The sequence below is a fragment of the Anabrus simplex genome, chromosome 9 (genome assembly GCF_040414725.1).
Source record: "Anabrus simplex isolate iqAnaSimp1 chromosome 9, ASM4041472v1, whole genome shotgun sequence".
Lineage (NCBI taxonomy): Eukaryota > Metazoa > Arthropoda > Insecta > Orthoptera > Tettigoniidae > Anabrus > Anabrus simplex.
The window spans coordinates 8,305,623-8,324,608 of NC_090273.1; the positions used below are offsets into that span (position 1 = coordinate 8,305,623).

The following is an 18,986-nucleotide window of genomic DNA, read 5'->3' on the forward strand; positions in this document are numbered from 1 at the left end:
TGCCAATCCTGTCCATAATTGCTAGGATGTACGGGAGGAATGCCTTTCTCTCGCATGTCTCTTTTGTTTCTCCTCAGAGACTCAATAGCTTTCTTGATTTCATTTTTCCATATGCATATTTAAAATGTCAACACAGCATAATGTTCTTCTTTTCCAATTCCTGTTTCCAGTCCTCTCCTGGGTCAGGTCTTGCCTGCCTCTGTACTACTCCTCTCCTGCTTCCAATATTTCTTCTAACTTTCCTGCTCTCTTCTCTATATTCACCTCCACTGTACCCATCAAGCCCTTCCTTGTTGTTTTCTCTGTAAATGCTTTCTTTGGAACTCTGTCTTCTGTCATTCACATCACAGGTCCATACTATTTCAGCTTGCTTGTTTCTATCCTGTCCTGTAGTTTTCAAACTTTGATCCTCTTTCTAATGTCTTCATTTCTGATTCTATCTTTTCTTGTCATGCCTACAATACCTTCACCACCTGAACTCTACTTTCATGTCAGTACCTGCTACATTTCTTAACACTAGCACGTAATAGGCTGAATACATAACATGGCATATCGTTCACACTCTGGTAAAATCCATTTGCTTGTTGTGGTCTACTCAGTTATCTTCCCATCTTCAAAATTTTTACAACTTCTGTTAGTTTTCCCCTTCACCCTTCCTACTTCTAATCATCACTATGCTTATCTCATTCCAAACTCTTATCACTTGATTCTATGCATTAACTTGTTCTTCTATTTCACCAGTGTTGAGGTTTTTGGTTCAGAGGGTCCCGAATTCAATTCACTCAGTGAGTGGGCCAACACAAATTTCTTCACATACAGTGAATACTCCCTCCAGGAAGGGCATCCGGCCGTACAACAGCCAAAGGTCTCGGGTTGTTAGAAAAGCGGCAAAAGAAGATCACCTGCAAACAGTGTGTTTCTTCCCATATACAGTATTTTAGACACTTGTGTCTTTCATCCATATGGGACAGTACACTTTCGTGCCACATCAAACCATTCTATTTCTCCTATCTCAGCCTTTTCATTTTTTTTTTGTACAAAGCTTTTATCATTTGCACTTCTGTTCTGTTTACTTGTTGTTTTCCTCAGTACATCCCAACCTAGTGCTTTGGTACACTGTCGCAGGCCTTCTTGAAGTCTACAAATGTCAGCAACAAATCTTTCTTGAACCTCGATCTTGTCTCCATCATGTGCCTTAGTGGCAAGATAAGGTCAAATGTTGATGCGCCTTTCCTAAAATCACCTGGTTCTTCTTCCATTTTATTTCCTAATTCCATCCTCAGTCTTTCTGCCAATATCCTATTGAATATCTGACTGCATATGAAATAAAGGTGACTCCTGTGCGGTTTTTACATTCCGTCTCATCACCTTTCTTGAATAACTTTCCCCCAATCCTTTGAAACTCTCTTTCATATGACTGTATTTCTACTAGGCCGCTGATCAAGTCCAGGTGCTTTGCTAGCTAGCATGGACGTATTTCTCTTGTTCTTTATCAGCCATTAGTTCTTCATTTCAACAGCTAGTTCTGTGAATCTACTATTCAGCAATTTTGAAAATAATCTTTCCATCTGTCCAGTAAATCCGCTTTTTGTATTAATATAATTTATAATATATAATATCATTTAATTTGTCAGAGAAATGCTTGTTGAAAGCAGCTTCATGAGACTGCATATGCAGGTGCTTCTATGGAAACTCATCCATAAGGAAACCATCGTCATCATCATTTGAAGGACTCTGCAGGATGTTTGTGTGTGGAAGAGGGAGTCCTACGAATACTTAATTCTCTTTGGTCAACCTCTGTCTTTGGTGTTCAACCTATCCCATGTGGAAGTTACTCTGAATGATGACTTTCACTATAACATATATGATTATAACTGTTGTTGTTGTTTTCAAGGGAGTATGTCTTTTCTGAGACAAGTCTCCCTGGTGATTTTTTATTTTTATTTTTTTTCTTCTTGATCAACTAACAATTCTTCTTCTCTTTGATTTTGGCCACTATGGACCACGGCGTATCCTGAATCATCTTTTCTCTCCCCTGGCTTTGATCTTCTGCCAATATAGCTTCATTCGTTGGCTTATTTGCTTCCTTCTCTCTGCTGAACACTTTTGAAGATTTCTTTTCTCCTTCTTCTTGGAAGCCTCTGAAGTCTGAAACTATTTGTTGAAAGTGGTTCCTGTTCTGGATGTCTTTATGACTAATGCCCATTCTCTCCATATCAGCATGTATCTCCATAAACCACCTGCGAACAATCGTTTTCCTTTTGAAATGTGTAGCGAGTTTTCGAGTCAGCCTTTCTTGATTCCTATGAAGGGAATTCCATAACATTGTATCCGTCTCATCTTCACTGACTCTGTAATTCCCACAGTCTCTTTGTTAGGTCTTCATCTTCGTTGTCCACCAGCATATATAGGTCCCAGAATCTTCCTTAGGATCCTCCTCTCTTTCTTCTCCAGTTGTTCCAGCATTCCTCTGCTTGTTAAATCCAAAGTTTCAGCAATGTATAGTCCTTCTGGTTTGGTCACAGTGTTATAGTGCCTTAGTTTTGTTCTCAGACTTAGTGATTTTTCTGTTGTGCACATCTTTTGTCAACTGGTATGCTAATTCCATCTTTCTGATTCTTGTCTTGACTGCCTCCTGTTCTAGGCCATTAGACTGGATCATCCCATCAAGATATTTGAAGCTCTTGACTTTTTCTACCTTCCCTCCTGTTGTATTCATAATTTTTGCAGCTTATTTGATGTTTCTCATAAATTTTGTTTTTTCAAAGAGATGTGCAAGCTCATCTTCATAGCAGTTTCACAAAGAATACTAATTCTTCTACTTACTAATTTGGCACTATTCACAAAGATAGTGAGATCATCTGCAAAGGCACGGCAATTGAAGTTCACCCCTTTATTCCATGCCTCAACCCTGAATTGTTCTTCCTCTCGCCCCAAGGCTCTTGTTGTCCTTCCCATTCGCTAATGACCTTTTCCAACACACAGCTGAAGAACAATGGTGATAACCCATCCCCTTGTCAAATCTTGTCTTAATTTCGAAGCAATCTGAAGTTTCCCCTCTGAACTTCACCTTCGACACAGTATTGCTGATAGTTTGTTTAATCAGGTTCCAAATTCTTCCAAGATCCTCATTAAGGTTTCCCTGTCAATAGAACCATAGGCCTTCTTAAAATCTACAAATACTACTACATAATCCTTGTTCTGGATCATTTTATTCCTGATTATGTTTCTCAAGTTCAGGATCTGGTCAGCACATGATCTTGTTTTTCTGAAACCGGCCTGACATTCTCCAATTTCTTGGTCAATTCGTTGTTCAATTCTATTCTGCAGCACTTTGGATAGAACCTTGTAGGCTATGGACAGCAGTGAAATGCCTCTGTAATTATTCACATCAGTCTTGTCACCTTTCTTGTGTAACGGATGTATCAAGGCCATCTGCCATTCATGTAGCATTCTCTCTTGAGACCATATTTTATGAATCAACCTCCCTAAGGCTTATATAATTGTTCGTTCCCCATCTTCAACACTTCTGCCCCGCTGCCTTGTGATCTCGCTAATCTCATACTCATCTACTGATTTAGAATATGGATCCTTGACTTTGGGTTCTTCTGTCATTGGAGGGAGAAGCGGTGGAGCGTGCACGTGGATCGCTGAGATATGTTGCCTTGATGGAAGAATGGAGGTATTTATCTAGTTAGTGGCACCTATGGAGACCAAGAAAATTTAGCGAGTGGGTGGTTGTTAGGGCAAGGTTAGCAACCAAAATATAGTCTTAGTAGGTTACCTATGGAGAAATTGTAGCAAAATCCAATATCGAGGCACTTAGGGCAATAAAATTAAACCAAAATATGCTCTAAAAATATAAGAACTGAAAATAAAAATGTCGCAGTGTGACTGGAACCAGTTTTGTTACTAAAAACACAGATACAGTAGTCACAAATCCCAAAGTAAATATTGCCATTAAGAGTGGAATATATTAACAGAGACCTGTTCAAAAAATAGACTAACTTTGAAAATAACTCTTCAGGGAACCACCTGTAGCCTAGTTATCTTTGTTTCCTTCAAAGTACTTCCCGCCTCTGTTAATACCATGCTTCCAATGCCATATCTACTTATTGAAGCAGTCATGCTAGGCAATCCAAGTCATTGTGCACAGAACAGACTGTGGTTTTAGATTGATCCCTTCAACTGACTCAAATCATCACTCTTTCAGGGTGAATTTTAGTTCGGGAAATACCAAACAGTTTGGCAGGGCCAGTCTTTGGCGATGTGTGAGCTGGCGTGTTGTCATGGGGGAGTTCTTTTTCTCCTCACATTTTCTCTCAAACACTTCAAGACTTTGAGTTAATACCAGTGCTTTACTGTTTGACACTCAAGTGGGAATTTGGGTGCAACACTATTGATGTGAACAAGGACTGACGACTATACTATTCATTCTACCTGACCTGTCATGATTCCTTCAGTCTAGGGCCAAATGTTTTTCTACACCACTGCAATTACTTGGTACGTCTCCATAAATGCTTTCCCCAGTTTGAAGCAAAAGCGAATGTTGATACGCAGCTCATGATATTCAGACAATTGCAGCACGTGCTCTACACACTTGCAACCTAGCAGTGATAGCAACTTACTGAAAACTACCGAGGCGTTGTTGCTTTTGCAGGGTATTTTCAAAATTCGGTTACTTTTTGAACAGGCCTGATCCACGAGACAGATAAGTAAGAATACATCCCAAAATCCAAAATTACTTGGTAAGATGCCTCCCATAACAGATAACTAAGTCATTCATTAATGCTACTTTCTAAATTTAAATGGTTTACAGGACAGTATCATACTAGGTGACCTTGCATATCAAACTGCTCCTGTTTCTACATCACAGCTACGGTATGTTCATTTCATGAGCTAATTCTTAAATTAGTCACTTGCAGAGAAGAATGCAATCAAACATTCTTGGTCTAATTACTTTCTTTTCCTTTTTTCCAAAAATGTCAAAATGAAGAAAGCTTTCCAAGATATTTTTTTCTCAAGCTCTATGGACAGTACTGTTCATCAGATTTATGCACAACAACCTATGAACATAATTCCAAGTTAATGGATTGCAGTAGTTTGAGATAATGTGTCTTATTCATATGAAAATTTAAATTGTAGGAAATGCCCACTGAAAATATCTGCAAAATTTTACCAACAATTTTGATACCATTAATGATTTTCCACAAAAATTATGTTATTAAAAAAATTAAAATGTGCTTTGGTGTGAATCTATGACATACAATGAAATGTGATATTGTTCACCTAACTTAGTTTACTGCCATATTAAAAAGACTGCAATTGAGACAATCTTTCCCATGTGCCCCTCTAGGAATTTGCAGTTAAGGTCAAGATTCTACTATTTATACAACATTCACCTTCTGGCTCATTCTGTATGGCTAACAGATAAAAAGAAACCTAAAAATACAAAAATGATTTTACACATCTTGTTCTGGTTCTTCTGATAAATTGACAACAATTCAGCAGTATTACAAAAGGGGGCTACTTACATCATCGGCTGTGATGAAGAAGTTCCATGGTAATAATGTTGTCATCCCAAGTAGATAGAAGATAATGTACGCAAGGTTGTATCTGAAAGAGAGTAAAGTAACGTGAGCTGATTGTCTGAGATTGTATTTGTATATCATAATGTTCTAGAACAGCCATGGCAAAATTGTGACCGCTATGCATTTCACTTGCTTCCTAACCCCTCCAACTTCCAACAATCAACCTCATTTCCATTTGTATTTGACGTTCTGCTATTGCTGTATATGAGACCTTTTGTGGATTGGTGATCTGAATATAAACAACCTATGTTAGGCAGATGACACCATGTTGATAGCTGAAAGTAAGGATGACCTGGAGGCTCTTATACTGAAAGTATCAAAGACTCCATCTAGATACTGGTACAACAGGTCCACCTGCAAGGTGGTTTTTTTTTTTTTTTTTTTTTTTTTTTTTTTTTTTTTTGCAAATGGATTTACATCGCACCAACACGACACAGATAGGTCTTATGGCGACAAAGGGATAGGAAAGGCCTGGGAATGGGAAGGAAGCGGCCGTGGCCTTAATTAAGGTACAGCCCCAGCATTTGCCTGGTGTGAAAATAGGAAACCACGGAAAACCATCTTCAGGGCTGCCGACAGTGGGGTTTGAACCGACTATCTCCTGGACGCATCCTCAGAGCCACGCGCTCCTACTGCATGGCCAACTCGCCCGGTCCTTTAGATATCAAGATACATGAAGAAGTCATCAAAGTGGTAGGTATGCTGGGTTCAACCGTAAGTAATAATGGCTCTAGCAGTTCAGAGAGGAGGTCAGCATTCCAAGGACCTTCAGGTCAGACTGGTTAAGGCAACCTAGGGATGTGAAAGTGTGACAGAAAGTGCGTTGATGCATATGGGCTATGGAGCTGGGAAAGAATTTTGGACAGCCAAGAAGACAAAAGAGTGGCTCATTAAGAACAAAATCCAGGTGTATGTCTTGAGGTATTCATTAAAAGGTTACAGCTATCTTATTTTGGGCATACTATGATGCAGCCTGAATCCTTGGAAAAGCCAATCATGCTTGGAATGGTGGAAGGAACTCGAGAAGAGGTCGGCCAGCATTAAGAGGGATGGATATAATCAAAATGTCAATGAATATGTGACTGCAAGATCTGAAAGGCGTTGCAGAAAATAGGAGCATGAAGTCAAGTGATACATCTTCAATTTGAGCTCACAGAGTGATGTTACCAGTAAGGACTTGACATGTGTCAATATTTTCAAACCTTTGTCCAAAGAAAAGTACTGAAAGCTTAGTTCATTTGCCCATTCTGATGAGGCCATGTTTGGTAAAACTTACATTTGTGAACAATTATTTACAACAATGAAAATAGTGAAAACCAAATGTAGATCATGAATAACAAACACCTTTCTGATTAAATATGGTTTGCAGGGAATGATGTAATTCACAATTTTGAAACGCTGTCTCAATGAATATGTTCTTCACAGTAAACTTATACTCTTGTACCCCTGTACTGCAAAAAGTTATATCTACCATGGTTGCTGTACTGGTACACCCATCTCTGATTCAGGCTGTTCTTTCCTCCCCACTGCAGAGGTGCTATGCACATTCTGTTCGTGACTCCACCCACGATCGCATTTCCACCACAGCTGTACTAGAGCGTTATGACTGTCCTTGCCTATACTAACTAACAGAAGGCGTAGTAAAGTGAAGTTTTATAGAAGGGATGACGTAATTCTTCAGAAGTCTACCAGAGTACTGTTTTCTCAAATATGAGTCCACTTATGCTTAAATGGGTAGTATGTAAGAATCGACTTGTATGTACTTGTTTCATTCAATTTGAAAAAAAAAAAAAAAAAAAAAAATACTGCTGCTATAAAAAAATATTTGGATAAACATTGGGCATTTATAAAAGCACCTCAGCATCATATTAATATTTCCTTACTATCAAAAGGAAAACAAAAAAAATAACATCTATCATTTAAAATAATTAAAGAAACTCTAATCCCACACATATACATCATTTATTTTAATTTTAAACTGTATATTAAATTAACTCTCCTGATTTGCTGAAAAATTTCACAATAAATAGCAGAATACTTAAGCAGATAGTACACAAACAGCAGTAATTTAAAAAACCAAGCACTGCATGTTAAGGGAAGCCATTTTCCAGTTTATCAATAGGGCAAACACCCTGAATTATTCAACTGTATTCTGTAATATTTAAAATGAATTAGGCAATTTGTGTATTACCTGAAAGAAGAGGTCTTCTGCTTTAAAAAATAGGCACATCATAATCATATTAGAATACATGAATGATCAGGTACAGTGGGCCCTTTGAAATATAACGCAGAACTAAACATACCCCAATAACGAGCCTTGTTTATACATTTTAAATATGATTGACTGGAGTTATAAAGAACCCTTAACCCTACAAGTGTACTTATGTATGGAGTTTGAACAACATAAGAGACAGAATGAACAATATCACTTAGCTTTCACACCCATGCAATGGGCACCGAGCAATAAGAAACAAACCCCAGTCTTCACCAAGCCTAAACTGAGGTTTCTTCAAACCACATTTTAGATTTTAAAATCTTCTATTCAGGAATTTACAGGTTATTATGAAGGGAAAAAACCACAGTATCATACCATTAACATATTGCAACAACTGTGATAGTACATATATCACACCCCCGAATTATATGTAGAAGGTAGAGATATTGTTGTCAGTATTCGATTTATTATTATTATTATTATTATTATTATTATTATTATTATTATTATTATTATTATTATTATTATTATTATTATTATTATTATTATTATTATTATTATTATTATTATTATTATTATTATTATTATTATCGGTATTTCATTTGTATGTTTTGTCATTTATATTTATAAGCTGGAAGATATCCACATATGTAGGTATGAGTAATTTGTTTTGCATGAGTGGGAAAACATTGCTTTAATAACTCTGGTAATTTGAATGAGTCATATGGATGCCCCAGTGTTTGTTGTGATGGGAAATTCATGAGTCATGTATATATCCCAGCCTGATGAGATGAGCTTGTTGTTGTATTAGGAAAGTTTGGTGATTCATGGAATATACCCCAGAGTTTGTTATTGTCTTGGGAGGAAGAAGTAGTTCAGGGCTTGGTCTTGACTAGAGATCACTCATGATTGGTGGGCAAGCACCAATCCAGACGTCTCATCTGAGAGGAGGGGGATGTTGATGTCTATAAAGGTTGATCATACGGCGGCAACCTGGATGATTGTAAGGGTGATTGTGGGGCTGATTGTGAAGGAACGAGAAGGAAGATAACTACAACCAGTGACATTGTATAAGAGAACTACAACTGACGCACTGTACGGGAAGGAAGTGGTGCTGATACACGGTACTGGAGTGACACGGCAGCAATGGATTGGACTTCAAACGTTCGTGGAGCGTAGTCTTGTTATGTTTGTGGAAAGTGGCTGATTGTGGAGAGTGCTTGCGCATTAAGTGTGGTAGCACTTGTGGCGGCCTAGCATTATATGTTGGTGAAAGCTTCAGACTTTCCATAAATTTATGTTGAGGATCGACAGACGTGTGTATATATCTTTACAACAAGTGTTAAAATATGTGAACACAGTAGTACAAGGTACAGTATCTGTGTGATGTGATGACTGCCGATTATGAGAATCGGTAAGTCGAATTGATATAGAGACAGTGAAGGGTATTTATCTTCATACATGTACATTGTTCATCGGACTATCTACAAATGGTAGCTTAGTTCTCGCTTTCGTTTTCCCACGATTTTCATTATTGTTGTTGTTGTAAATATGGAGTCTTCCAGCAATATTTTATGTGTGTATTATAAGTATAATGTTGTATGTTGATGAGGTGCTCATGCACGGAATTTGTTAAGAATATAGTTAGCTATTTTAGAATCAGTGTTATTGATGAACCTAGGTGCAATTCCTACCTAATTAGTCGTTTTCAGGAGGTTAGGTAAGGCCTGCAGCAGATGTACCAGTACGCAGCATTATGTACACGCCCTGGGATATACAGTTTATCATGCTCTTATCTAAATTCAAGGGATCCATTCTGGTGAACTCTGGCGCCCATACTACGGACATTTCGGTTAATTATGCTTATTAATTTTATTAAGTTTTTGAGTAATTTTATTTATAAATTTTTATTCATGATTTTATTTATTATTATCATCAAAAAAATAAGATTACACAACTATAAGACCTTCATTAAAATATCCATCACTATTTACCAATATTAATATATATTAATGGTCTGCTTTTGTTAACAAAACTGTATTTTTATTAAATTACTGCACCTACAAAACTCTTGTTTAATTAGTGCTCCTAACATGACAGTAAACAATGAAATATCATGACAGATTTTCAAGAGTAAAACCTCTTCTATCTTCTGTTAAAATCTGTTCGAATGCACAGAAACTGTACACACGAGGCAATAGCAACGATTGCCTTAGGATTGAAGGTCGTGTTTTGTGCCAATTCTCTATACAAGAAACATTGGATGGATCAAATTCTTCACGCCTTAGGTGGAGAGAACACGTGTCGTGATGACATGATTGTGGCACATGACAGACTGTTGTACCACACTGTAGAGCTCTCTTTTCACAGAGAGAGACACCGCGAGTTGGCCGCACAGCTGTGAGCTTGCATTCCAGAGACAGTGGGTTCGAACCCTACTGTCGGCAGCACTGAAGATAGTTTTCAGTGGTTTTCCATTTTCACACCAGACAAATGCTGGGGCTGTATCTTAACTAAGACCACTAACTAAGACCAACTAAGACCAACTAAGACCAAGAAAGCTGCCTCCGACAAGTGATTATACAGCAATGAACAGCAATGATATTTCACCGAGTTCCACAGTTAATTTAATATTAATAAAATATGGTGACTTACAGTATAGCTTTTTTTTTTCTTTTTTTTGCTAGGGGCTTTACGTCGCATCAACACAGATAGGTCTTAGGGCGACAATGAGATAGGAAAGGCCTAGGAGTTGGAAGGAAGCGGCCGTGGTCTTAATTAAGGTACAGCAGCATTTGCCTGGTGTGAAAATGGAAAACCATGGAAAACCATCTTCAGGGCTGCCGACAGTGGGATTCGAACCCACTATCTCCCGGATGCAAGCTCACAGCCGCGCGCCTCTAACCGCATGGCCTCTTTAGGTTCAGACAAGCAAAATAGGTCATTCTAGGTCATAACCTATGAATGAGATGTTTTTTGATCTTATAAAATTTAAGTATGTTATTTGAACACTGAAAGGCAGAACAGTCTATAATCATGATGTGTGTATGTATTTGAGATTAGCAGGTTCAAAACTAAAAAAACCAAAGTGTGGTCATCATAATCAAGGAAGATCACTTAGTAGCTTATGTTAGAGAGAGCTCTTGCTAACTGAATGTACAAGACATATGATGGACATACTTGTCATATAATATCCTTTTACCATGAATGGGAACTTCCTCTTGTGAAGCCTCAAACATTGCCTGCAAACTGATTGCAACATCCACTATCTGTGAGACTGGCCTTCTTTATGAAAAGATGTTGACATCATTTTGATACAAAGTCCAGGGAACCAATCACAATCACTCTCAATACAACAACAACATACAGATGGCTGAGCTTAACCGTAGCTTGATATAACATTTCAACCGTGAACATTTAAGGCTGGACTTCAGTCTCCCTGTGAAACATCAGAGAAGCAGCAACGATACTGCAGACCCTAGAGTCTTTGGTTCTGAATGGAATTTACTCAATTTCTCTCCAAAAAAAAAACTATGTGAAGCTATTAAGGGCAACTGGACATGAAGAGTCATTAAAACTTTGCATGTTGGTTTCTTACTTTGAAGAGAGTAAGATTTCATAAATCCAAAAATATGATGTTCCTGCAACAAATGACTATTTAAACTCAATGAAAAAGTAACCCCTCTTTACTCTGAAAGTACACTTTTCTCATAAGAGCTAGCACAATCACACTCAGTACATTTTAAACTACAAAGAAGACTTGCAAAAAATAAAAAGGGTAAAATACATTATGGAGCTGTACACTTATGAGTCCTTATTGCAGGAACTAGCATTATTAACTTATGACTCAAAAGTAATATTTTAGCTGAAGGTGGGGCAGAAATTTGATTTTTTAAATATGGTTTGTAGCTATTTCCATCCCCTGTTGATGAACTAAGGGAGACAGAATGGTGAACAAAGTTTTGTAGTGTTAGATATGAACTGCAACAAAATGCACCTTACAACAATCAGGTTTCATATAGAGAAACCAAACCAAAACCTCATGGCGCAACAGCCTCGAAGGACCATAGCCTACCAAGCGACTGCTGCTCAGCCCGAAAGCCTACAGATTACGAGGTGTCGTGTGGTCAGCACGACGAATCCTCTCGGTCGTTATTCTTGGCTTTCTAGACCGGGGCCGCTATCTCACCGTCAGTTAGCTCCTCAATTTTAATCACGTAGGCTGAGTGGACCTCGAACCAGCCCTCAGATGAGGTAAATATCCCTCACCTGGCCGGGAATCGAACCCGGGGCCTCCGGGTACGAGGCATGCTACCCCTACACCGCGGGGCCGGCTTCATATAGAGATACCCTTAAAAATTCCTCACCAGGTGGTGATTTTCATAAGAGAAGGCCGAATGGGCATCAGAAGCTTTACAATATGTTCCAATCTAGAGAAAAGTAATTTAATTATATACCCCTAATAATAATAATAATAATAATAATAATAATAATAATAATAATAATAATAATGTTGGTTTTTACGTCCCACTAATAACTTTTACGTTTTGGGGAGACGCCGAGGTGCTGGAATTTAGTTCCGCAGGAATTCCTCTACGTGCCAATAAATCTACCGACACGAGGCTAAAGTATCTGAATAGCCAGCTCAAACGTCTGAAGCAGTCAGCCCGGCAGAGAACTTATTTGAAGATAGGTACTGATCTCTTCTTACTGTCCGACATGGTATCGATCACACTGTTCTTCACACAACTCCCACTTGCAGACCTCACACCGTGCACCGCAAAACGTGTCATTTTCGGCACCAAATTTGGGTTTCGTGATGTGATGTGATATTAAGATTCATGTAATTCAACGAGCTCGAAAGTCAGGTACGTCTTACAACGCACGGTGTTTTCTTTTTATAGATGGTAGGTGTCACGAGAAGGATGCGCAGTACACTGGCGTGGCCGTGACGTCACTGGACTCTTCCTCCTATTACGCTACGCATTGTTTTGCGCGTTAATATATCTTTGGTGTCAGTGTTTTCATTCTAAATAGTGAAGTTGGGTGCATTGCTGTTCGTCTGCGATATGCACATTGTTTCTTTAATTTTTAATTACTTTCGAGGTTTGCGAATAATTTAAAAGTCATGAACTCGTGCGTACAGTTCGTGAGTGACGTGAATTTCAGTGTATATATCATGTTTGTGCTGTTAAAATGCCGTGCTGTGCGGTTGCAGGCTGTACAAATCATCTCAAGTACGCAAAGAAACGTAAGTTGTTCCCAAACGACCCAACTACGCACAAACAATGGGTAGATTTTTGTAAAAGAGAATACCTATGTTTCTAAAGTCTAAAATCGCACCTATATTCTTCGAAAATTCTGTGCCCTCCGATTTTAAAACACGTTTACAATCTTTACTGTTAGACACTTGTCGAAAAAAGGAACAGTTCTTTCCGAAAACTCCTCCACACTTTCTGAATCAACAGAAAATTTAGAGAAATACACGTGCATAGGGCATTCGTTTTAAATCCTTTCAAGGAACTGGGAACTATAAATACAAATATTTCTGGTATATTGGAACACTTAAAAAGATATTTATACACATTAGCAGACATTTTCACTATTCTGGCTTTCAAAGTACGGTAGGCCTCTATATTTACAAAAACACACAAATAACACAATAAAACGAATAGTTTTATGCAATATCTTAAGAGTTTTTCGTGTGAAAAATATAATTAAAACATAAACGTATTTGCGATAAGGAAGATAAGCGGGGCGCTCAGTAAGGTATAGCGCCTGGCCGGCTGCGCGTGACACCTACCGTGTTACAAGGTATCCATATTTTATTCCGACCGTCGGCGAAAAAATAAAACACAGAAAGAAATGCACAGAGAAAGAAAGGTGCTCAGCTACATAGTTCTATTTCTACCACTCTTCTGTCAAAATTGCTTCAGTTGAATAAAAGTATTTCCAGGTGTGTATTTGGGTACTGCAGTTGTTTCCTGATCTCAATGAGAAAACTCTCGCTCAACAGGTCGTAGGTTAGTCTCGATGGTGATGTTAACCCCACCCTGATAAGGCGTTACAACTGAAGGGAAGATCGATGATTCATACAAAAATTAACCACCAAGGACGGGAACAAAAGCTACCATCCAAGGATAACTCCCACTGCAAATGCAAGTATTAAAATATAAGTCAACGAAATACAGAACAGATTCAAAGAACGTGTGTTCATATGCCACGGCACTTTGACACGATTCCATCAAATACACTGATTCCACTGGCCGTGATGATGGGCGGTTTGTGATCTTCATGTTTGTCCGCGCCATGTTCGGTCAAGGAGTTAGCTACTCTGTCTTTGCCACAGAGAATGAGTTGGAAAGCCAGTATACTCAACAAATCCAAATTAAAGCGTAGACTACGGGATTTTCTAAAATAGAGTCATATGCAATCTTAGTTACCGTACCGGTACTAATTTGTTCAGCTTGTCGCCTGTATAACAGGCAATATTATTCCATCTACTCATTACCTTCTAAAAGTTTCAAATCGAACTATATTATTCAAGCACAGATCTTCAGCATGCGTCCTCGTTCACCGGGTACCGTATATTAATACTACAGGGAATTAACAAATGTCAAATACAATACTTAGAACGGCCGGAAATCGAACCCGAAGGCCACAACGCTGACCATTCAATTAAGGCCTAACGAACATCAGTCTCCATCCGACGCGCGAATCACCATCAACAACGGCGTTCCATATGAACACTGAGGGGAGGTCTGGTATTGAACCGAGAATTTTGACAAGGTAATCTAGCGATGATGATGATGATGATGATGATGATGATGACGATGATGACGATTCAGTGCACAGAACTCAACCCAACCCAACAAAAACGAGGAAATTTACCAGTCCTATACAGGACAGCCAGCAACAAGATGAAACAAGACTGTTCCCTAATGCATCTGTACATTATTTGTATATTACTGTTGTTTAGACATATCTATTCTGTATTGGAGTTACTTCCCAATAAAGCCATGCACTAGATTACCAGGAAATCGAGTTACAAAAAGCATAACAGAAACCTCACTTGAAAACTTCGAAATTACCTCAAAAACGCAAATATAACTTCAACGGACATTCTAGAAAGTAAACAACTGGAAAACTACATTTTTAAAAAAGGATATTTGTTCGTGGCGTCGACCTCTGTAGATCTTTTGCCACTACTTTCACCATATGGTAGGAACCTGCGTGTAAGTGGAGTTGCGGAAGTGTAGAGTGTTGAATGACACAAACACCCAGTCCCCAGGCCAGGAATATTAATCATTTACAATTAAAAATCCCTGACCCAGGCGGAAATCGAACCTTGGGCAGCAGGGTGACACGCGGACACGTTGCCCCCTACACCGCGGGCCGGACACTACTACTACTACTACTACTACTACTACTACTACTACTACTACTACTACTACTACTACTACTATAGCTCACTCATTGTTAAGCAAACAGTATTGCTCTTATGGACCTACAAGGAGTAAACTCACCCCGTCTTAAGACAGCCATAATTCTTCGTGATTAAGGAATATTATACGGTATTTTATAGTGTGTTGTGAAAGAAAGAAAAAGGACAAGGCCATTTTTTACTCGTGAGTTATTAAAATAACTACTTAACATTCTTTATGTCCAGTGGCGTATACTGAGGGCTACCAATGCTATCGGTGAAGCCCAAACCTCATTTGAGAATGATGGAAATCTAAAGCACATTATAATGCTCCATTTACAAAACTTGAAAGCAGTGAAGAAAAAAAAAAAAGTCGCACGTATTTCTGAGAACAAGGCTTCGGAGACTGATATTGCAGCCCAGACTCTCGTCCCTCTGCCCCTAGACTCGCCCAACGCGGCTTGCCGCTGAACGCCCGATAGGAGCGGTGACCGGGGGGAATAGGTGTGCTAGGCTTCGGTCCGTCAGATCACCAGGCCTGTTTTTACAATTCACCATCTCCGTGAAAACTCTGTAATGCTGAACCAAAAAATGTATTATAAACATTCTACATTAAGCCCTATCCCACAAATGTAATTATAAGTATTGTAAATATAATATTAGAATAGTTTAGGTATTAGGTTATTAGAATAGTTTAGATATGAAAATATGTTTTTATATACTTGTTTCTTGCAAGGATTAGATATGTAATATTATTTATTTCTCAACGTAAATATATTATTAGAATAGTTTAGATATTATGATATTAGACTGACTGAAACAAAAAAGTGTAAACATTTGCCACTGTAATTGGGATTAGAAATCCTGTAGTGCGCAGTAAATAAATAAATAAATAAATAAATATCAACCATGCGTTACTCATCGTATATACTTCCTCACCTCATTCTTCTGACTTATCATATAGATGACAGAGTGCTGGTATATCACTTCCATTTACTTCTACACCCCTGGAGGAAGACGCTGCAGGGCTGCTGTTAAAGGAGTAATATAGTTTCCTTTTTATAAGTAGATCTGCTAAAATGGATTGCAATTTTCAGGTTTTCTTTTGTTGGTTGGAATCGAACCCGCGATCGTGAGTCGGACACCACCACTGATCTCCGGAGGAAGCTAATAAACCAGTGAACGATGGGTACGACCGCTGTAAAATTCAGCATCTGTATTTAATAATAACAATAATAATAATAATGGTGCATGGCATCTGTGTAGGCTTGGTGGTGTCCTAATGAGGATAAAATGAATGGCGAAGACGTCATAAACATCCAGTCCCCAAGCCAGGGGAATTAACAGTATGAGGGGGTTGATTCTGAAAATTGATCAGGGGCCATCGGACCAAAGGCAAGTATTCTATCCATTTAGCCACAAAGCCGAACCTTCATTGCTAAACCTTACGCTACCATCTTCACTGATCAGGTGTTAGGCAGCCGTCTCGGTTGGCTATTGGCTGCAGCTCAAAACGCTGAAGGCTTGACGTTCACTAAACCAACCATCGAAATTCATGAATACATTCGCAGAGAGGAAGCACAATGGCAGGAACAGCCATCGCTTTGTTGTCTCCCAAAGTAACTACGGTTGCCTTCCTTCATTTTTTTTCTGAGTTACTCTGATACATGTAACGCGTAATCGTCAGCAGCTTATCACCGTTGAAATGGAAATTCATGCGTTGTGATGAGGATGAAATGATGATGAAAACGACACATACACCCAGCCGCGTGCCAGCGGAAATTAACCAATGATGGTTAAAATTCCCGACCCTGCCGGGAATCGAACCCAAAGGCCAGCACGCTAACCATTTAACCATGGAGCCGGACTTATCACCGTTGAAGAGACGTCATATATTTATTTGTGTATGTGTTCTAATATTCTTGTACTGTACAGCAGTTAAATAATAACAATAATCGTATGGTCTCAGCTACGATGTGCAGACATATCAATTTGACGCCATCTGGCTGTGTGCTCGTCAATTTAGATGTTCTGTTTTAGTCTAGGCCTAATAGATGGCAGACCAAGTAAACCGAATTCTCTTGGGCGTCTATGGCTGAGATTTCATGAATTTTGTCAGGTAAACACCAAATGTGTCACCACAGATCTTTTACATGCCGACAATCGTACGACATGGAGTGTCGAATGGACTTTTTCCACCGTTCAAAAATCCGGGTTTGAACCCGCTATCTTGGGATCCGGAGGTCGACACTCTACCACTGATCCACAGAGGCAGCTGTACAGCAGTTGTTAGGCTCCTTTCACACTACACGGTTTCGACCGTACGGCGACATTCCATTAGTGGCGTGAAGAAGAGCATTAGCAGCCGTGTCTTGCCACTGGAATGGACGGCTGCCGTTGACTCAGTGGCGCACACAGCTAAATGCGTGCTTTCACACTGTACGGTTTTTTAATCGTACGGCAGCTCTCGAGCAGCTGTAGAGGAGATAACGCATTAGTGTCGTAGTGTTTTATTGTTTGCGGAGCTGAGTGGCTCAGACGGTTGAGGCGCTGGCCTTCTGACCCCAACTTGGCAGGTTCGATCCTGGCTCAGTCCGGTGGTATTTGAAGGTGCTCAAATACGGCAGCCTCGTGTCGGTAGATTTACTGGCACGTAAAAGAACTCCTGCGGGACTAAATTCCAGCACCTCGGCGTCTCCGAAAACCGTAAAAGTAGTTAGCGGGACGTAAAGCCAATAACATTATAGTTTTATTGTTTTACTTTGTTGTTAAAATGTTCAGTGCATTGCTTTGTAGGATTTATCGTTGGTTTTGTGAAATGGCTGACGTAGATTCTGAAATTCTTATTACTCTGGTCCATACTGGGACATAACTCTAGACATTTATACAGTAGTGCGATTAGGTATTGGACGTGTGTGTTGGGGGAGGGGGCGAAATGTACAAACAACAAAACGTACCCGGGTTTGTGGTGTATAGCGTGGGGGGGGGGGGGGGAGTAGGTATATACACCAAAACTTTTTAAAAAAGCTCAAAGTGGTAGGCTAATTTCGACAGAGAGGTAAGGGTTGTCAGACTACCAACTTAAGTGCGGTAATAGGTTTTTTTTTTTTTTTTTTAAGATATTGATTCAATACCATACAATAAAACTTTAATCAAAGGAACAATTTTACACATGCACTAAAATTAAACAGAGGTACGGCGTGATAATACAATTCAAATTCGTTTAGTATTTGACTACACACTACGAAACTAACACACGGCGTGATAATACAATTCAAATTCGTTTAGTATTTGACTACACACTACGAAACTAATACACTAAAGAGTGCCAGATAGACGAATGCGCGCGGCAAGGGAGTGAATTATACCTGTGTCCATGACCTTGGCATTAAAATATACCCCTGCCACTCTTCCTCAGAGGACAGGCAAAGTCTCCACTACTTGGTGTGGCGCTATACAAATCGGTTAGCCGCGACAAACTACATTTTGTGCGTATTCCCGCTAATAATTGTATTAATAATTAAAGAAAATAAAAGAAAGATTTATCTGATAAGACAACAGGGCTTGTACAGATTGCTTTTTTAAATAATTTAAACAAGCCCTAGTTTCAGCCACCTAAAATGGAATAATAATGTAATGTTTTCTCCACAAAGTGGGACGGGGGCGACCCCACCCCCTCGCCCCCCTAATCGCCGCTACTGCATTTATAAAAATCGGAATGCGACAAGAAATGCCTGGCGTGAAGTTTACTTAGAAA

At 39.1% G+C, this 18,986-nt stretch overlaps 1 protein-coding gene across 3 annotated transcripts in view; it reads right to left on the minus strand.

Moving 5' to 3' along the window:
• The window catches only part of Ent1 (Equilibrative nucleoside transporter 1), a 103,887-nt gene that overhangs the window by 56,412 nt on the left and 28,489 nt on the right, over positions 1 to 18,986 (minus strand). Inside the window, exons 1-2 of one of the 3 annotated variants that reach the window (XM_067154101.2) lie at positions 10,987 to 11,057; positions 5,535 to 5,616 (exon numbers count right to left, since the gene is read on the minus strand). In XM_067154101.2, coding sequence (XP_067010202.2) covers positions 5,535 to 5,616; positions 10,987 to 11,045 — 141 coding nt within the window. In that variant the 5' untranslated portion in view covers positions 11,046 to 11,057. Of the gene's footprint in view, positions 1 to 5,534; positions 5,617 to 10,986; positions 11,058 to 18,986 lie in introns of those variants that run through there. The other 2 variants (XM_067154102.2, XM_067154100.2) reach the window with 2 other exon arrangements.